The sequence below is a fragment of the Anabas testudineus genome, chromosome 11 (assembly GCF_900324465.2).
Source record: "Anabas testudineus chromosome 11, fAnaTes1.2, whole genome shotgun sequence".
In the NCBI taxonomy this organism is placed as follows: Eukaryota; Metazoa; Chordata; class Actinopteri; order Anabantiformes; family Anabantidae; genus Anabas; species Anabas testudineus.
The window spans coordinates 15,418,663-15,440,945 of NC_046620.1; the positions used below are offsets into that span (position 1 = coordinate 15,418,663).

At 40.6% G+C, this 22,283-nt stretch overlaps 1 protein-coding gene across 1 annotated transcript in view; it reads right to left on the reverse strand.

The window, feature by feature from the left end:
• csmd2 (CUB and Sushi multiple domains 2) overlaps window positions 1–22,283 on the reverse strand; it is a 192,584-nt gene that overhangs the window by 126,394 nt on the left and 43,907 nt on the right. The window contains exons 4-5 of the mRNA XM_026348691.1: window positions 13,711–13,905; window positions 9,580–9,787 (exon numbers count right to left, since the gene is read on the reverse strand). Coding sequence (XP_026204476.1) covers window positions 9,580–9,787; window positions 13,711–13,905 — 403 coding nt within the window. The remainder of the gene's footprint in view (window positions 1–9,579; window positions 9,788–13,710; window positions 13,906–22,283) is intronic.

Sequence of the window (22,283 nt, forward strand, 5' to 3'; positions counted from 1 at the left end):
CATTTTTATGGTGGCACGCTGCTGTGCAGCCTGTAATTGCTGGTCAAGGCACGTTCACCAGAGTTCATAAAGGTTCCTCTGTAAATATATTCAGTTTGGCTTAGTGTCACCTCATACAAAAAAAAAGAGAGCCTCTGTAGGATGACTGGAAAGAGGAAGGGTACTTCACCACAACTATTCACACACAAATACATTCACAGTAGCACCAGGGGAGAAGTGAATATATACACTGACTGTATAAACTAACACTTGTGCAACCTCTCCTGCTGTAAGAAGATTAAGATATATTACACTCCAAACCAGTGAGCACGTCCTTGCTTTATTTCACCTTGCGGGCTCCCTCCTCCTCTCTTCATCATTCTTTTCTTCTATTATTACCAACCACATATGGCTTTCTATCTAACAGGTATATTTTATATACGATCATGAGTTTTAAAATGTTTAGTTGAGGACCCCCACTGTGTTAGCGTCTTCAAAGGTGAGGATGACTCAGTCACCAAACCTGCTGTGTCAATCGCCTTTATGTTCCCAGGAGTCGAGAGTGACTCAGCTGCAAAGACGTAAGGCACGTTTTGGATCTGATTCAGTTGAAGGCTTTATTTCACTGCACATAAGATCCCACTTCAGTTTTTCAGTTTTAAAACAAGACTTCTTCATTCTGCCACTTTTGAGTTGATTCTTCTTGTTTTACTTGTTTCAGTGATGTGCCAAAAAAAAAAAGAGAGACACACACACACACACACACACAAGTGCTGTTGTCTGCAAACAGTAGATCACTCCACTAGTATCAACACAATAGTGCTTGATTCAACAAAAGCAAAGATGATTTGCATTGGAAAGAAGGCAAATCTGATGCCTTTGGCTGATGCTGTCACATTAAATTGCTTGTCAAGATGGCTAGTTTTTCAAAGCAGAGGCTTCATTATGTGGTGTGTTTGTGCCCTTTGTTGGTATATTTGCATGTTGCTCCGTGAAAAAAAGGAAGGTTAAAGCCAGAGAATAGGGATGTGTTGTGGTTGAGCGGTGACCCAGATCAGACAGTGACATCTCCGTCCACTCAGGGGATGCTCAGGGACAAGATGTTCTGCTGTTACTGCAGCATGGCCATACTGCATACAAAGATAACCTTAAGCCATTTTGTCTACTATGCCCGTTTAGGCAATTTTATATCTATAGTTTTTTGCTTTTACATTTGCATTTGTGGTTTGGCAATGTGACCTTAGAAAATGATTGTAATCTGAAGTCTAAATGGCCAATAAAGCATTAGGGATAATTAAGCTGTTTTTAAGGCAGAGAGATGTCATACTAGACTGCAACTCCTGACTAGAAAACGCACTGCTGTCCTCTTGTCGAGGACGTTATTCTACCAGATAACTTTAATTCAGACTTTTAGACTCTAACTGAACATCTTTAAATGGGCCTTTAGACATCTTTCCATACACTCCACAAACACACCATTACACAGACTGGATACAATGCAATGACTTGGCACTAAAGAGCTACATGCACTTGTCCCCATTGCCCTGCTTTTACAATCTAACTGTTGTGCTCTGTGTCCTGTAACAACATACCACCGAGTGTGCTATGCTTTTGGCCAACTGATTTCATATGTTTCTTTCCTTTTAAACTTCTCCTTTAAGCTCTCCTTCTTCCTACTCCCCTATCCTGGATAATTACTATGATTGATTAATCGACTTGGGTGACGTCCCTCACAGTTCTGCGAAGCTTAATGTATCACCCCAATCACACTGTCAGAGAAAGATTGAGTGAGGTCTAGGTTAAAGGCAAAAGAAAATTGGCAGAAAACAGTGATGTTGACCAAGCAAGGCAAAACAAAAGCAATTTCCATACAGCCAATATTCTCTTTTGATCGTGCCATTAAAAAAGCCTCTAAAGTAATCCATATTTCTTTAGAAAAAGAAAAGGTTAGCAGCACTTGACCCAGGAAGTGAATTAAAGGATCAAAGTGAGCTGTGTGACGAAGAATCAGTGGGAGCCGCAGAAAAAGCGTGCATGTATAACAACTGTTTTAACAAAAGTGACAAGATGATGAAGTATGCAGGAAACAAGAGATTAATTGTGGCTCTGACTACGCCAAACCTTGAACTCTTTTCTTAATGTAATTACTCAAAAAATATAAGTAGGAAGACGGATGACACTGTTAAGAGGATAAACATACCCTGTGCAGCATCCTAAAGGGCAGAATTAAGAAGTCTGGGGATTACAGATCAAGAGAAAAACAAACTTTTGGATGTTCGGATGTACTGCAGCATAGCTAGTAAGATATAAACATTAAGCGACTATCAAAGTTCTCCCATGAGGACATGATAATAAAAAATCAAAGTTGTCACTGTTTTGCAGAAATGAAATAGTGCATCTCGCGAATGCTTGCAGTCCATTTGCAGGCCCAGGGTGCCAGCACGCATTCAAACCTCAAATATGTCTCTGTGAACAAATCATAAGCCATTAGTGCATCTGTGGGCCTGTTAAAAGCGATAGATTGGATCCCGGTGGTGCAGTGCTTAGTAAACACAACTATGAAGACACCCAGTCAGGGCACAGTGATCCGGCCCATTACCTCTAACCTCTGCATGTTCTCTGATCTCACTGGGATGAGAGGAGGCATGGTTTAACACAAGACTAGGGATGCTTATACATGCACGTTGCCATCCAGGCAGTTTGCCTCAGGGGACTTGGTTTATATGTTAAGTAAATTGCTGCACCTGCTGTTTTTTAGCATAACACAGATGATCAACGGCAATTAAATATATAATCAAGAATAGAATGTCTTCCCTTGTGCATTTGCTGTGGTATAAATTTGACAATATAACTGAAATAACCCTCACCTTGAGGGGAAAAAAAAAACACGCACACACACACAAGCAAGCTTGGAAGGTTGATTAAATACCCAGGTAAGTTCTGTCCTGTTTTCGCTAACCTTGCTCTCTGCACTCCAAATCCCTTCCCCACCAGAGCTCTTAGCCTGAGCCTGAGCAATGTGACAGAGTGAGTAACAAAGTGTGGAGTGCTGGGGCGAGCCAATCTGCAGCACGGCACCAGGTGTTGGAGATAATGTTCTGCTGGAGCATTTCTTGGCGGGTGGCGCAAAGTTCATCGTAACTGCAGTTTTGATTGATGGCGCATTGCAGATTGAGTCCTCAACCAAGTGCTGTTGTTAATAAATCCTGAGTCAGACAAACATACTTTGAGGGGCCATGGTGGAGAGACAGGCAAAGACAGCTATTGATCTACTGGTCGAGCCCAGGCTGATAGGCTGATAAGCCAAACTATGGTTTTGGATATATTAAGCTGACACTGCAGGAAGAAGTGAAAAGTGGTACAGCAGCAGAGAAGAAATTTTAAACTACTGGGCAAAGTAAAATGAACACTAGTAGACTTAGTTTTACAGAAAAGTGATTCAGTGGTTCTTTCCATTAGTCTGGTGAACCATTACACAGATTCTTTCCTCAAGTCAACTCATTACTTACTCTAAATGGCATACAGCAGAAGACCACACATAGCAGTAACACCACCCTATGTTTATCATAAAACCTATAGGTGCAATCGGATATCAGTGGATAACATGAATCCCTGCCTTTCACTTTGGAGGACACAGGTGCCAATCCTCCAGCTTACCATAGAATTATTGTTTCTTCAAAATTCGCCTTTCAAGAACTTGAATAAGAACTGCTTAAGTTCTTCTCTAGGTCTGAAAGTCAGTAGCAAGGTGGAGAATAATGTAAAGCTAAGTGGTAGATGACTCTGTGCCAGTAGAGAAAGAAAACAATGTGTAAGACAGAGAGAAACAGACAGCAATCTAGACGAAGCCAGATAAGACAATATGATAGATGTAGTTGGTATATATAACCTTCTCACAAGACGATCTTGGGGTTTCTTTATTTTTTGTTTGTAGTCTTTGACGTGATGAGCCTTGACGTACGTCAGGGCTTCATTACCATGCCCCCACATCAGCCGTGAGACATTTCTATCTCTACCAATGTTTATCTCCGCATGAGCTTTCTCCTTTGTTAAGTTTAGAGAAGTATAGTTGTGGGTTTTTAGATATCTACACCTTCCCTATTGCAACAGACATGGAAAGTCAGGGGAATACATGAGTCAACAGTAACCTGTGTTTGAGAATCCACAAATCAAACGCAAATGTTCTGACATGCACTGCACACCTTGGGCTGCGTGTTAAACACTGGAATATGAGGAACTTTGCAGAATTCAGAACACGCTATTCAATAGCTATAGTTTATTTTTGTTTTGAATGATGTGTATATGGATTTTATGATGAGGGCGCCACTTACATTAAATGACTATGCAACGTATAATGAAAAATTGTAGACTTTCATTTGACAATCAGACCAAAGTATCCACTCAGATACTTTATAGCACCCATAGATCAGTGAAAAAGAGAGAGAGACAGAGAGAGACAAAGGGAGACAGCAAGAGGGAGAGAGACACCAGATTCAGACCCTGCTAGACGTGACCAGACTAGTGATGTTGCGGTGAATTACCAGTAAAGCTCCAAAACGAAACGCTTCCTTTACTCCAGCAATCTGTGTTGTGAGAAACAGGCCAAAGCATAAGAAATGAATAAAAAAAAAATAAAAATTAACATTCACACCGAGAATATACGCCCACTCAACCATCACACAGTATCCATTTAAAAACACATCTATGCAAAGTGCCTAAGCAAGCGCTGCCAATATTCTGTATCCGCATGCTGGAAATAACTGCCTTAGTGCCTGAATATACAATAAATTATGTTTACAAGCAGGGAACTGTGGGCATCACAGGTGGGCATCCACCTCTTCTTGTGCTGCCAGGTCAGAGAATATGTTGGACAATTACTCACTCTGAATGTTTTATTATAGGAAATATTTAAAAGAAGAGTATGTAACTGGCAGCTAAGAACGTGACATAACGTGCTGGCAGAGAGACTGTGGCACAAGTGTGCTGCCCCCCCCCCCAGGGCGAACAGCAGTTGGCATGCACTCAAACACAAATTGAAAATCCTGACTGTATAGATATGTAAATGCAAATACACACACGGATCATCTGAGGTCAATTAGAATCTATGGTGCAGTAAAAGCCAACTTAAATCTCACGAGTCCCAACGCGAAAAACAAAAAAAAATACTCTTTGAAAACACGAAAACAAAAGTTGAGCCATTTATCTTCAAAAAATGAAGCATACACATATTGCTGAAACTCCCATCGGAAACTAGAGAAAACAGCCCCTGGACTTAAAAAGCTGTTCCGAAGATCATGCACTCACTCTCAGGTGAGTCAACCTAAAAGCCAATCAATATATATCCAGTGTTCTGTACTTGTCTCCAACAACTCTTTATCTCTCTCTCTCTCTCTCTCTCTCTCTATCTATCTCTCACATACACACAGATGTGCCTGCTCCACAGGTTTGGACAAGTTCACACATATCAGCACTGCAGGGATAATCCGTATGCTCGCTAAATGTCAGTGTCTCAAGTCCATAGGGTAAAGGGTAAAAAGAGAGAAAAGAAAAGATGGGGGGTACCTAGAGGGAACAAATCTCAGTGGGCTCTCAGATCTCCTAACAGGAAGAAATAAGCTGCATTTACCCACAAATCTTTGTATTGTCAGCAATGGATGCATGAAAAAAAAAGTAAATTGTCATGGGAAATAGAGTTTGCTGAAGTTACCAGAATGGAAATTGGAGACAAAGTTTTGTTTGGGAACACTTTCTGTAAAATAGTGTGATCACTGAACTGTGATGCTGCATTTTTTTAAACAGAATTATGTTTTTTATAGAAGCAAGGGAGTAATACCAATATTGAAAATGCTTTCAACTCCAAATTTAGGCACTTTATTTGCTCTATTTACAGTATCCAAGGTGCGGTGGGAGTTGCTTTCTCGAGGGAGAGCTCCTGGCAGATGAAAATGTATTACAGTGCTTTGCAAAACAATTGAGAACCAAAGAAAATTACAAGTCAAATAGCTGTGATTTGCACTTACTGTAGTAGCAACTGGGCAAATGAATATCTGGCAATTGGTAAGCATCAGGCTTTATTTACATTGCCTCAAAGTGGATGGTGATGGGATGAAAATCAATGTGGATGCAGGCAACAATGTAATAGCAGAGTAATGTGTGCCACTGGGCAAGCAACACCCTGAGTCATGTCAGGGTGGTACTGAGTGGAGGCAGAATCTAGTTGACGATATTACCATCCCACTGCCACATTCTATTCACATGTGCATCTCAACTGCGGAAGTCAATCTAACTTAATCTTTTCCTGACTTTTTCAGAATACTAACTCTGCACCAATGAAAGCAGTGGATGGTGCAGTAAATAAGAATGTAACTGATCAAGATCAAATTCATACACGCAAAGGGGGTTGATGTTAATGATAGTGATGATGCTGTTTATTCTAGATATTTCTCTCTTTCTTAAAGAACATACACAGAAACACATACACACAACAGGAGAACAGAGATCATGCAAAACTGACCTTTAGTTTGACCAGTTTTGGATCGATCAGGAAAGCATGGTTTTCATCCTGATCCCGACTCTCCTCCTACTGAACCAATGACCCTGCCCTTCAGATCCCAATCTATTCTGCTTCTTGTAGTTCCCACAGTGTGAATTAAGTGACCATCAGAATTTTAGGATGACCCTAACTGATGCAGTGAGTAGCTTCTCATTTCTTAAACCACCATGTCGGAAGACACATCCCGTGATCGTGGTGATTGATGAAACTACTAAAACTGGGTAAAGAACTGTCCAATGGAAGGTCATGTGGTCTGATGAGTCCAGATTTACCCTGTTCCAAAGTGATGAGAGCATCAAAAGAGAGGAGGATGAAGTGATGCACCCATCATGCCTACTGTCTACTGTACAAGCCTGTGGGGGCAGTGCTATGTGCTGGGGTTGCTGCAGTTGGTCAGGTCTAGGTTCAGTAACGCTATGTGCTCAAAGACTGAGGTCAGCTGCCTACCTGAATATACTGAATGACCAGGTTATTCCATTAATGGATTTTTCCCCCCAGATGAATTCCAAGGTGACAATGTCAGGATTCATCAGGCTCAAATTGTGAAAGAGTGGTTCAGGGAGCATGACACATCATTTCACACATGGATTGGCCTCCACAGAGTCCAGACCTTAACCACGTTGAGATTCTTTATGAGAAGACGCAGGGGTCCGACTCTCCCATCATCAATACAAGATCTTGGTGAAAAATGAATGCAACTCTGGACGAGAATAAATGTGGTGACATTGTAGAAGCTTATTGAAACAATGCCACTGTGAATTAGTGCGCTAATCAAAGATAAAGGCGGACCAACAAAATACTAGAGTGTGTGACTTTTTTTTTTTTTTTTTTTGGATGGGCAGTGTGTAAGATATGACTTTCTTCTTTAGTTCCTTGTTTGATCAGCTTGATGATAGGATATTTTGACCACAGTTAAAAGTTCAGTTAACACAGAGAAAACTCACTTTAAATCTAACCATAACCTATCCCTGTGATTAAATCACAGACCAGTCCAAATATGTAGTAAGAGTAAGAGAGAGAAAGTACAATCATCAAGCTCCACAGAGTAGAGGGCTCACCTTGCCATTGACTAAGAAGATGTGTGATTCAGGTCAGCACCATCATGGTGCTCCACCTGACATCCCTAATTGGCCACCAGCTGGGATGTCATAAACCCTCCGCCCATCTATCTAGTTCTCCACTTCCACGTCCACCATAAACTCGGGAGGTCCTGTCCTTTTCTTTCCCCTGGCATCTTCTAATTCTTTCTGCTTGGCCTTGACACCTTCTTCTACTGTCCTTTCTGCCCCCTGCTCACTCACTGACTGAAATTAAGATACCCAAAATTTGGTTTTTATGTTTCAGGACAAGACAGACAACACATTCACTGAGTATAACTCAAGCCAATATGAAAAAAAAAAAAAAAAAAAAAAAACAGAGGCAAGCCAGTATATCTGCACCATCTCCTCTGTCCGTTGTGCTGCATTTTCCTTGCAATGTGCATGTTCAACTGTGACTTACAGTCTGCTTGACTTGCCAGTAGCCCTTCTTTCTGGTTACTTTCATCTCACTGTTTTTTCTTGCTTTATAAGCCAGGGCAATCTTACTGCCGGTGCACCACAATAGACAGCCTCAGTAACAATTGCCACAAAGATGACAGAGTCAGTAAAGATTTGGGTGCCCCAAAAGACAACAGTGAGCAAATCAAAGTCTGGGACAAGAAGCTGATGACATCGTAAGAATGCGCAAAAAAAGCACAGTCAGACTGCAGTCTGTGGGAGTCTGGGAAGAGATCAACTCTCAGTTGGCCAAGCTGAGATTCAAAGAGACTTTAATATCAGGCTACAAGGCACAATTCTCAGTTTTAAGACATCTCAGAGTCAATCAAGTTATTCTCTGGAAGCGTTTTTGCTTAACTATTTAGTGAAAAATTTTAAACTGACACACAGTCTCGCAGTGACTTTGTATGCTCATTCTGAACATGTTTCCTCTATCAACACTGCTTTCGCTCGGCATGTTTCAATTGTTTAATAACCCAGCCAGTGCTAGCCCCCCATCCCTTCCTGTCAACTGCCTGTTGCTTTAACTTCAAAGACTCCTCTGCCTTCTCTTGTTTATCTGAACTGCTTGTCTGCTACATGATCCTGGAACTAAACTTCTATTTTTACATTTCACTCCAGAAGTGGAAGGTCCTGCTGCACAATAGATGCATCAATCCACATGGATTCAGCCTATGCATATTGTTCTGGCTTACATTAGACTTGTGTGTTAAGTTAGTAAGAGGGGGACAAAGTGGCAGAAAGAGTACATTTCTCAGAGCGCCAGCACAAATATATGGAAGCGTGGTTAAAAGAGAGAATACATGCGTGAATACATCTGCACATGTCCATTTCTGCCCATATGGGCTCTACTGTGTGTGTGTGTGTGTGCATGTGTGCATGAGTGAAACAGCGCTATATGGCTGATGGTGGTAATCAAGCTCACTAATTACTTCCTGAGCTGAGAGAGTTGTCAGAGAGAGGAGGAGCTGCCACAGATGGTGCGAGACCCACACTGACGCCAAGATATCCTACCTCTTCATCATTAAAGCTGAGCATGAGAGTTTGTGTGAGATTGAGTAATTGAGAGAATGAGTAAGAGTGTGTGTGTGTGTGTGTGTGTGTGACCAAGGTTCAATGTTTCAAAATGTGTCAAAATACACTCTGAAACCATAAATGTGATACATGACACAAAGTGAGCTACGAACAACATAATGAACACTTTTTTTCATCTTATCATTTGAAAGATGCTACTGGGAGTACACTGCATTTAATAACCATGATGTTTGAATAAATTCCTGCTCCTCAGCTCTCCTCCAGAGACGTCTGCATATGGTGCAGACCAAGTAAGCTGGTAAGTTCTACCAAAACTACCCAATATCCAATCACTACCAATTATATTTTAACCAGCTCATTCTCCCTTCGGGAAAGGTATCTGTGATCAGGTGGTGCACCCGTGGACTCCTTTTCTCTTCATGTCCCTAGCTTACTTCACTCACCAGACAAAAATAATGCAGGCTCACTACTCACCACTGTGAAGAGCCCTCAGTGCCGCTGACTTCTAACAGGTCATAGTCGTCCTCCAGCTGAAAGTCAGAGAAAACCAGGGCAATGGTGTCTCCTGGCTCAGCCAGCACAGTCCAGGTGCAGTCAGCATTGTTGTTGTACTCTGAGGGGTAATTGGGAGATGTGATCACTCCACTTTGGCCCCGCAGTGTCCCGCCACACCCATCATCTGCTGCAGAGAGCACAAAAGAGAAAGACTTAATAAAAAAGGCAATACAAGGAAGGAAAATAACAGACTTGTGTTGTAGAGGTATTTGAACAGTAGGAGAGAGACAGTAGTAAGAGGCTAATAAGTAAACTGCAGCTGAACTGCTGCTAAAAGGTCAAGACTGACCAACGAAAGCCTTCAAAAACACAGACGTGCAATTGTTAGCTCATTCAACTCCTTCTGCAGCACCTTTTTGGATAAAAACATTTAAAAATAAAAACAGTATTCATATACTTATAGGTATTCTTGTCAAGCTCCTGGAAGTCATCAGTATCAGACTGCAGAACATTTCTAACTGCAAGCAGTTTTTGGTAATCTAAAATATATTTCTCCTGCTTGTGTTTATCTGCTGTTTGGTGCACCAAAGACGCCAGCAGGTGCTTTTTGCTTAGAATATACATACCCAAATATGTATTTTCAGCAATGAGTCCAAAGCACAAGCCACCAAACTCTATTTAAACTAATTGTATGGAACACTTTTGAGACTAGCTTCTAGTATAGATATGTAAAGACAGAAACAACAAAAGATTCACTCTGTAGCATAAAAACTCCCTACTGAAAGAGACACAAGATACTATACACACACAAATAATGACTGAACAAGAAAACTCTTCCATACTATGCATGTGTCACACTGGCTTTGCTTAGTGAGAATTTTCTGGATGATATTTTGCCAGAAAACCTTGTTTGCTTTTCAGTTAAAAAAAAGAAAGTACATATTTATCATTTATTTATTTTTCTGGCCCCAAATTATCTTTTTGCCATGAGCCAAAGTGCAGATTTTCCAATTCAGGAGCATAAAAAATGTGCAATGAGTTACAGCATATTGTTCCTTTGTCTGCAATTATCGCCATAGGCCAGAGAGACAGGATTCGCAGGGTTTCAAAATGCCCTACAGTGTTTTACAGTTGACAAGGAGCAGAAGATGGTGTGTGATGCAACCTCATGCAACGTGGGGAGACGTGATTCAATTCTGATTAATTCAGATTTGTATTAATCAAAGCAACTCTTCCCTCCTCAAGACCGCTTCAAGGAGACCATTAAATAATACAGCATGCATTTAATGTGTTGCCAAGATAATTCCCCTGCCCAGTTTCTGATATGTTAATTACTGCTTTTAACAATACGGTATTATGTAATATCTGGACTCATATGCCTTCATGGAATTTGTGGAAATTCAGGCAGAATGTACGGGTGAACAGAAGGGAGACCTCAAAATATTTCAGTGACATCGCCAAACTTGTGTGTGCATGCTGGTGTGTGCGTACTGCCTTGGCGTGGTTTGGGATTCATTAGTGGGCAGCCAGCTAGCTGTGTGGGGTGTTTCAAAGAGGAGAGGAGGAGCTGAGCAGTGCCCGGTCCTGTCTATCATCCACCCTACCTGTCACTATGGAAACACCCCTGAGGGAGAGAAAGGGAGTACACGGAAGAGCGGAAACCTGTGAGGTGTGAACTTGAATAGGAGGGAAACCACGACAGAAGGACGAGAAGAAAGGGATGAAGAGGATGACAGGTGACAAGTGGGGATGGGCAAGAGGAAAATGTGCAGGGAGGGTGGACAATGAAGAAAAAGAGAGATGACGAGAAGGGTGACAGGTGATTGTTGCAGTGGGAGTGACAGGAAGTAGAAGGAAGACAGAAGAAAGGATGAAGAAGTGCATTGATATTCCACACGAGGCAGTTTCTTCACACTTGAAGGAAAGTCTCTGACGCCTAACTCTCCCCTTCACCTTGACTCTCTGTTACTCTCTGTCCATATTGTGGCTGCCACTCACCACTGCAAGTTCTCCACGACAATGGAAAATGAAAACGGCTGTAATATTTAGCATACAAACCAAAAAAAATAAAACTGTAAATACAATGATGTGGGGAAGTATGGGCAATTCAGCCAAGCTATAACAGCATTCATGTTTAATATGCATCAAAAAATAGATGTTTGCATGCAAACATCAAACATGCACATGGCAAAAGTTAGAAAACTATATTTAAGATTTTAAATAGAAGTTCTTTCATAATAGGCAGAATGAAGCATGTGAACACTGTGTTGCGTGTGTGTAATGTTGTATGTAGATGCAGTGACATTTGGAACTTGTCAGTAGTAAGCCTGTTTCTGGGAAGATATGCAGCAACAATAGGGAAGGCATAATTCAGAAAGAGCAGGAAAAAGAATGATGGTGTACTTTGTGAGGAGGCTGGGGTTAGGAAAGAGTGTGTTAAATCATTTGTAAGTGTACAAGTGTGACAAGTGATGCAATTCTTTAAATTATAGCAAAGAGAAGCATTAGGCAGGAAATGTAAAGCATTATCCACGCCATCACTGACTGGCTATCATCTGTGTCCTGTCAGTGCTGGCACATTAGCCTTCAACTGAGTCCAGAAGGGTGGTCATGCCAGAATGTTCTCCCCCTGCTCCCAAAGTACAGAGCAAGTTCTGCTCTTACACATATGGGCAGGCTTTATAATTGAAGTGACATTAACAATACACTTATGCTTTATGAAAGAGCACTCAGGTGTACACATTGACTTTTATGTGGTACTGGGAGACCTCAATTAATCACAGGGGAAATTGCTAGTTTCTGAAACTTGTTGGCGTGTAATTTGTGCTCAAAAGGTGGCATAATCACATCCTTGAGTGCTCAAGCATTTTTTTTTTTCCTTTTCTAGAAAGGAGTCTAGGTTGGCATAAATGAGGGGAGTGAAAGAGCTGAGTTTGGGTCTAAACAGCAAATATTAGTGGATTAAAAAGAAAACATAGAAGGATGGGAGCTTAAGAAATTGCCAGAAACAAAATATACACATAATAATTTCCCATTTAGATGCATAGAGTACAGGCAAGTGCATGCGTCCTCATGTGATTGGGTGGGTGAGGACTGTGCTGGCGCATGGTGCCCAGCCATGTGTGTTCCTATGTGGGCTTCCTGACTCCCGGCCTGGTTGCAGATGGCACAGTGTCTCAGCTCTCTGCTCAGCAAGCACACTGACACAAGCCATTGGCCACATGGACACGCAAGCACGCACATACGCACACAGGCAGCATAACATTACAAAACAGCAAACAGACATGCAAACATGCAGACATGTGTATGACATCGTGCATGCATTGCAGTTATGTAAGTGTTCACTTTTACTCAAAGTGGATTCCTATAAAGTTATGTATAATGACATTATATTTGCCTACAGTGAACTATTTTCAAAAACCGTGTCACGTTGGGTCAGACAACACACACTGGCAGGTGTCGCTGCCGTAGGGGTGCTTGCTAACGGTGAGAGAAAGACAACTGGCACAAGCACCTGACTGGGAGCTAACACATGAGGTCCTGTCATGGTAAATAAGATGTCAGCATAACCACAGAAAACCTGTCAGGTCATGTGAAGGCAACTGGAAATATATGTCAGTGTGTGAGCAGAAGGGACGTTTTTATCAGCAAGCAAACAACAAAAGCAAAGTTGATAGACATTTTAAAAGCAATGTTGTCATTGACAATGAATAAAATACCACGCCGACTTTTATGCACATCATATTCTGAATAAACTTCAAAGTCCACGCTTAGGGTGGCCATAATACGCATAATTTTGGATTCATATTTCTATACCAGGACTCCACTGAAATAGGTTTGGGTGATTTACAATTCCAAATACAGAGCCAAAGCACCATGCTGTTATTTTCTCTGCTCCAGAGACTACATTGAGAAAATATAATTAGAATTTCACATAGTTTTACTAATTTATCATTCAAAATGTCAAAATGTGCTGTTTAATATAAATACTTATCATGAAGAGCATTTAATCTGGATGCAGTTAAAATGCTTATATTGTGGACCAAAATATTTCAAAATCAAGCCTAAAGATCTGTTATGATACAGTTTCCCACTGTCCCTCCAACATACCTCTGCAGTAGGGAAGGGGGAAATCCCAGGCAGCAGTACCAGCTGAAGTAGCAAGGCAGGATAGGGTGGTATGACCCTCCAGCACGTAGCCTGGGCTGCAGCTGTAGCGGATTTTGTCACCAATGTTGAATGTAGACCCTTGCTGGTGGCCATGTAGTAGCTGTCCAGGATTGCCACATGTATAGCTGGGCAGAGCTTGAGAAACGAGAAAGAGAATGGACCGGTAATAAGGCTAGTCTCGCAGCACATGGTGTTTATACTGTTAAAAGCCAGAAAATAAAAAAGAAAGCACAGCAAGAGTTTGGTGACATCGCCACAGACAAGGTAAAAATATAACTAGAAGTCAGTCACAGACGCCTTGTTGGCACTGACAGTCTGTCCACTCATGCACTTGCATACAAATAAATGAGCTCAGTACTGATGGAACCTTGTCTAATTGTGTGTTATTATGCAAATCAAGTTCTAAGGAAGTTCAGCCAAACTTATGCCCTAAAGCCTCTTGCTTACAGTGTGGTAAAAGAAGTGACGTCCCCTTTGATGTTTGATGACATACAGTGAGATAATTAAAACTGTACTGGGTCAAAGGATTTGTTCTTGTTGCATCTTAAATGATAAATACTTAAGAGTATGACTATAACTGTCATGACCAAAACATGCCTTCTACACACACACATACTCTGTCATCTAGCTTACAGACGCTGTCACACACTTCCACACAACGAGGGTGCTGGCCAGGGAATGTGCTGGACTTTGGATGGAACTCAGTCTCTCCACAGGAAGCGGGTTGAACAGAATGGCTCCTATACAGCTACACATTTGGCTGAAATCTCACCAACCAATAACAAACTCGCATTTCTACCCTATTGGATGCCTCCATCTTCATGATGTATTGTATAAGATTACATTCATTTTTTCTGCAAAGATTTTTTTTCATCTCAACAAGTCCCATATTGAGTTTAGAAAATATTGTTCAGTTGTTTTAAGATAAATGAAGTTAAAAACTAATAAATAAGACTCAGCATAATACTAAATGGCAAACTAATTTCCTTTTTCTTCTAATGAAAATATAATGAAGTAGTCTTTTTAGGTTCTTATTTTCATATGTCACACAGAGCTGCTTTAATTCAGAGTTAATTTAAGGCCTATAAGAAACTTTTTAGGCTTGCTGTCAGAAACTAACGCTGGAGTCTTGTTAAGAAAATTATTTTGAGGGTGTGGACTAGAGCTACTTTGACTAAAAACACTCACACAAGAAGAATGCGCTTATGTGAGCCGTACCTCGCCAAAAGGCGCACTGTGAGGTTTTTATGGTTGTGCTCAATGAAGACGTGAAAGATCAGAATTGTGTTTGTGTGTTATTATTGTAGGTGCATGATATTTGTTAATACTTAACTTAACTTAGATGAAGATCGGATCATGTTTTATAACAAATTAATGCAGAAAACCACGCAAATTCAAAAGGTTGACATACTTTGTCTTGCCACTGTATTTGGAAGACGGTTAACTAACAAAATACAAATTTATGTACATTAATCAAATATCATAATGTAGCTTATGAAAATGTTAATTGAAGTATTACTATTTGTGTTTGTGTGTAAAGGAATTAGAGGTAATGGACTTGTTAATTCTCAACATAAATAAATGTGATCTGCACATATTTATTTCTTACTTCAAATTAATTTGGTTTTGCATCAGAGACATACTAATTGGCAAAACCCAATCCCATGCTAACTCGTTGTACATGGATTTTGAACCTAAAAATATGCGAGCACAATCTTCAATCCAGAAATATATTCATTATTATTCATTCATTCGTTAGCATTTCTGGTAAGAGAAAAAATACATATCAGTCAAATTTAGGCGAAAACCAGCAATTTCTCACTTAGGGTAGAATTTAGCAGCTACATTTTGCGCTTCCAGCTACATTCCCATCAGTGATTTCACAGCAGGTGTTTTCCATCATGTCTTGAATGCAGGACACCTGCGAGGATTCTGCCCTAAATAATTCAGCCCTGATTTAAATTTTGAAGCCACCGGAATATTTGGGTACTCTGCTCTTGGCCTAATCCAGTAGGACAGACTGACTTGTTACTTTCAACATCCAGTGTTCCACAGCCTTTATTTGGACCTGCCAAGGCCACCTTATTACTACTCCCTTTCCATCACAACTAGATTAGCATATATAAAAGGGCACTACCTGATTAGCATATTGTACCTAATATTATAGGTCTTAAGGTTCCAGTGCTGCAGCATGGCCACAGGAGCCCCCTGGTGGCATGCAGGTAAGTGCATCACCCCTGCAGTTGTGACCATTTATTGCTAGATCAACAAAGCATTTGTATTTGTATAAAAGTTTGATTCTTGTTGTTTGATTGCATGATTTAGTGCGACAAGGGAGACAAGACAATGGAGTGAGGTAGAGGCATAGAGCTCTTTCTCACAGCAGACATTTTGACTTGTCAGACACAGGTGTAACTAACAACATTAGCACTGGCTGCATTCCATTTAGATGTGCCAACGCCAGGACCCTGATATTCTACATGCTGGCTTACTGGCATGGATTGCTGGCATGTGTAAATGGAACAGAGCCACCATTAATGTTATTAGTTACACCTGTGCTTTTTCCTGCTATGACAAGTCAAAATGTCCGCTGCAAGAGCGGTCTATTTTTGAGTAGAAAAAAAAAAAAAACATAGGTGGCAGATGTGGGTAAAAGACAAGCTGCAAGCAAGGCTGTGGGAATGACAAGAGAAATGGTGGAGATAAATAATAAGACTGATGTCGTTGAGTGTAGATTCCACGTATGAGCAGGCATGTACAGTAAGGTACAGCGTATGAGAATGTGTGTCGGTGTGTGTGCATGTACAGTATTACTGCTTTAATAGTCTAATAGTACAGTTACTGGTGCAGTCCCCAGAATAATTATCTGCCTGAAGCACTAAAGTTCGGAATCATCAATAGTCTCAAGGTAATATTCTCTATTCTCTTTTTTTCCCCAAGATACAAACCTGTAACCAATAAACATCAATAGTAAACAATATTGATAGTGTTTGATATAGTGCACTATAACAGCAATACATAAAACACCTGAAAAAGAAGCCGTTCCCTCACTGTGTTCCGATGCAATTATTTCCCCGTCCAAAATTGATTTGATATTGGTAGAATTGTGAAGCTGAGAGAAATACAGTTTATGCAAAAGTAATGTCCCTCTTTCTCTTTGTGTATGATAAAGCTGGAAAACCTTACAGAATATCACCTGCATGCACCCTGCCTGTTTTTTTACTGTATGCTTTGAAGCCATTTATTTCAATCTATCCCATTTATTTCTACAGGCTAAATCTTGAGACAGAGATGTTATTAAAAAAGGGAAATTCAGTTGGAGAAAGACAAAACAAACACACACACAAAGGTGCTTGGGAGAAATAATGAGAAACTATTTTACATATTTGCAAGATGACTTCACATTACTCTCCATTAATTTCCTCCTCTGCACACACATTCATACATCAGAATTACTTCGCAAATTACTCCGCAAGCTTTGGGGGGTTTCAGGTTTTAGAACAGAGAGGTGAGTTCCTTCCAGGAGGTTACTATCATTACATAGACTGTTAGATCCCAACCCCACACACCCAATGCCACAATGGCAGCCCTTGGGCGTTTCTCATGGCAGGTCTATAAGTCACTCAGATGGGAGACTGTGACAGGGTTCGTCCCTGGGGCCTGGATGCTTTAAGCACTTCCACTGCTGAAACGGCAAAGGATGCTACTCGTCCATCAATGCATCCGTCTCTATGGTGCACACAGGCTAACAGCAGAGCCATACGCACATGCTCAAGCGTGCTGCCATCCATCACATAATCCATCCCTTACATCATCTGCTTACATTCTTGTATTCTCTTTTTTTCAGTGGCTAGGACACAGCGCAGTGAAGAAGGTGATGGTATGACGCTCATTGCCTGTAGGATGACCTTTGACCCTAATAAGACTGATGGCTTTTCTCCCTCTTCTCAAATTCAAGATTCTCAAATCTATACCTAATTTTATTCTTTCTTAGGAATAGGAATTAGTCATATATCCTTGCTGTAGAATACTTGTCATAAAAATGTTCTTAAAAGGTTTATGCTGCAAAAAAATAGAGATCCTGAATGTGCAGCTCCATATGGTGAGAAGTACTAAGGAAGTAAGTGTCATATAGTTGCTGCATATATCACTGATCACAGGACATAAAAAACTGATGTCTTCCTCTGATCTAGGACAGATTTGTCTGTGTCTCTAGGGTAGTTGTGTGAGGAACCAAGTCACTGGAGTAAATCTGAAGAAACACACTGAGGATATAGGAAAGGGCCAAGAAAGGGGAGAATCAAAGAGTTTGCAAGTTTGTCTTGATACAGTTGATGCAACATCATGGTGTCTGCAGTGTATCAAACAGCTGAAGAGGATGCATGATTGACAGTGTAGCCCAGCAGGAGAAGTATATACATAAAAATATGCCCTGAGAAGTAGCAGAGATGCAAAATAAAATGCACATACCAAGCAAGGAATCTGCGCTCTTTCTTGACTTCGTGTTCGTACATCCGAGTTCATGTCTCCATCATACTAGCAGGTAAATTTTTTAATCCTCCGATCTGTGTTTTTTTTTGTTGTTGTTTTTTTTTCAGTCAAAGATCCATTTTTGTTTAAATAAACAAAGCAAGTGGTGGTAGCAAAGGATGCTCCTCTGGAATAGTGATTAAGACTGACTCATATTTTGAAGTGAGAGTGGGCGAGAGAGAGACAATGCAGACAGACAGATGGTAAGAAATAAACAGTTGCAGGGATGGTGGGAGAAACAGCACTGTCATCAATAGGAAAGAGCTAAATTATGCAGCACCTGGATCCAAATTGGTTTCCAGCAAAAGAAAGCAGGGCAAAGCAAGACAAAATAACCATACACTGAATTTAAGTAAGAAAACTCAACCCAGTTCTCTAGAGATTGAAGGTTTACTTTTCCACTGGTATTTATGTAGCCACTTACAAATTCTTCAGCCTCGCATCACTCTTTTCCTTTTTCATTTCCTCCCTCTTTACATTGCCTTTTGCTGTACCTCTCCCCTCCCTCTCTGTCTTCCTGCTATGCATTTGGAAGTGACATTGCAAAATCGATCCCAACATACAGGTGCATTAGCTCAATAAGCAGTTTCTGCTTTGTCAAGCAGCAATTCAATCAATGCCTCCTGTTCCCTACATATGGGCTGGACAAAAGCTGGCAACTCCCATCACTTCTGGTTAGAGAGGCTGAGGGGTGCAGAAACAGACTCTTCAGATAGCGTCCTATAGTCAAGTGTGTGCACACGAGTGTGTATAGGTAGGTAAATGTAAGATTTTCGCCAGGTGACTAGTCAGTAGATGCAGCTCACAGTGCTTAAATTACAAACTTGAATTTATTTTCTCCGCTCTAAGTCACACTGACAAAATTAATATTGCCTGACTATATTTATATAGTTTCTATGTGTGCATTATAGTGCTGTGGCTTATACTTAAGTGACATAAAGTCCCTTTTTAAAAACTCTGATGATAAACAATTCAGGAAACAGCTCATGCAGGACAGCAGAAGATGGGTAAATATGGCATGACAGTTTCTGAGCTCCAACACTTGCCATACACTAAATGTGCTTTATTGGGTTTTTGTGATGAGTTATCATTTAATTACTGTGCTGTATTCTCTGCAGCACTTTACTTTCCTGTAATGCGTATTTTCTAAATTCAGCGTCTCAGGTAGTGGAAACAAACACTTAGCCCAGGCACCTTAGATTTAGATAGGCAGAGGAAAACTCTTATCTAAGTTGTTGAATGTAATCACATTTGAGCGCGTTTGTGTGTGTGTAAAGCTGTATCTGAGTGTTGCTGACCCAAATGGATTGAGGTTGGGGATCCATGTTTGGAAATCCGTGTCTGATTTTGAGCCTAATTGTGTACAAAGCTTCTCTAATTTGACAAGAAATTAAATTCTGGATTAAGAACGAAAGTTTGAACCTGTGTAAACACAAAAATGCACACAACTACAGACTGAAATGAACCCCAGATATCCTCATTTCCCACGCACATAACAGCAGGTGCAGTAAAAGGGCCAGTTGCCGTGGGAGGCGCTGAGGTGTAAACGAAAGCTCATACAGAATTGATGGCTGCCGACAATGTCTGCAAAACAGAATAATGTGCCATTCAGTAGCCATTCACTATATATGAGACTAAACTAAGAGGGATCAGGGAGAATGAGAAACTTCAAGGAAAGCCAGAAGACAGATGAGAGACAGGACTGGGAAAGCTGAGAGGTGAGATCAACACTTCTGTGTACAGCCTTGACTCTGGCTTGAAGCATCTAAATCCCCCCTGGCTTTTCAGGCTTATCTCTCCACTGACACTAGTCTTTAAAAAATACTGAAACTCTGCAGTCACACTTACAAGCTAAGGTGCACAGGGGCACACAGGTCCATTTATCCAAAATCAAGAACATTACATGAGAATGCAAATTGCACTGGTTTCCTGTCCAATGGCCAAAGGGTAAAGGCACATGTCGCATGCATGTGTACCACTCTTAATCCTACTTAATCGGACACACCGATTTTCATATTCCATATTCCATATTTACTAGATCCAAATACTGGAGCTCCCAGTTAAAAGCTGAAATTGATGAAATATGAACGAAACACTAACAGGGAGAGTGCAACCTCTGAAATTCATGTGATGGGATCCACTAGAGTGAAGAACTTCACAGACACTCAGTCCACTCCACAGCAGTGTTACAAAGTGGAGGATTTTCCTTCACAAACCAGTCTTTGGTTGCATACAGATACTGGCTGCAGAGAACACCTTCAACCAACGAGTCATTTGCAGAATCAATGTCCATTAATGACAACTGAAATGACCTGAATCTGGTCTCAAAGTGAGAATAATACTAGCATGGAGTATGGGGAAAAAGTCCTCCTTGGCCTCCTCTCACATTTGCTCTACCATCTTCTGTGTTACATGACAACAGTGTAATTGCAGCCTTACTGATTGATTAGAAAATCTTTTTTTTTTTTTTTATCATACTACAAAATGAACGCAAATTCAATTAATTGTTCAGGTCACTGTGATAAATAGCTTCACAGTTTATCAGATCATGCATTTTGCCAACCTCACACTCACACACACTCACACACACTCTATTTACTGTACAACCCAGCTCTGAGATAAAGCAGGGATGCAACAGGTAGACATACACAAAACACATTAGCATACTCTAGAAAAGACTAGAAGATTTTTGGTCCCTCACAATGTGGCCAGAATGTCCTCTTGATTGGCTCGGGACATCTTTAAAAGGAACGAAAGGAATTTCTATAATTATTCTTCAGAAGTAATGCGTAGCTATAGCTATACTAGCTGCATTATGCATACCAAATTTATTTGAATTGGGTCCATACAGTGAAGTTCACACATTTCAATTTGGGGGAACATATTAAACAGTGCTTGGAATCATTTTCTGAAATGGAGAGAAAAATTTACATCACTGCTACACTTTCAAATATTCTACCTAATTAAGGGTTTTGAATGTTTTTATGAAGTGATGCCAAAAGAAACGTCTGGATCACCAACATGCATCCTTTGGGGAAATAAATATGATTAACTATACCAAATTGAATCCAGTCATCAACTCATTTTATTTGTCAACATATGCTCTATTTGTATGACGTGCATAGACTCGCACCAACACTAACATACTTATACTAGAAGCCCTCCACCCTCCGGTCTTGCTTGCGTTACTGCATTTTGTCTTGGTCTTCCCTCCCCTCAGCCAATCCCTTCTCCCCAGCTCTGTAGGTTGCCTTGGAAACAGTAAAGCCCTCCCTCAGAGGGGACTACGTAGAAGGGGAAGTGTTGATGCATAAATGTGCAAGCTTGTGGGGAATATGAGAAAACAATTACACCACTTTTCTTAAAATGCAGCATAACTATAAATCCACTGTCTTCATATGTCCTCTTGTCTGTCTACTTATTACTGTACAGACTGCCTTCAAAACCAGGTCAGCATGTTTTTACTGTCATTCATGCCAGTTCATCCCATAACCATGTTTTCATCTGAATCTCACTGTCTCTCTTTGCCTCTTTCTCTTTCCTGCCATGTCCTATGGTGTAAGGGAGGGGAATCTTCCATTTAACAGAACTTTGAGTAGAAAATACCTTTTTCATCCAGACCTATTGGTATCAAAATCCAAACTATGTCCACCAGTTATGTACTGATACATCTAAGACTGATTATGACACTAATTACTTGATCCTGTCACACTGTGTGTACACTAGTGTGGAGATGGCAGAGACCCAAAATGAAATAAGATATGACATGATGTCATCATGTTTCTATGATAAGATATAATAAGGATGATAAGTAGAAAATAAGTGATCCACTTTAAGTCAAAAAATGCCAAATACAGAGTCAGCCAATACTGGCACTTAAAACAACATTTTTATTAGACAGGTTTGTGAATGTTGGTGAATGACAGCATTTAATGAATCGAGTTCTCAAGTGCAGTCATTACTTAACTTTTAAATTAGTTATT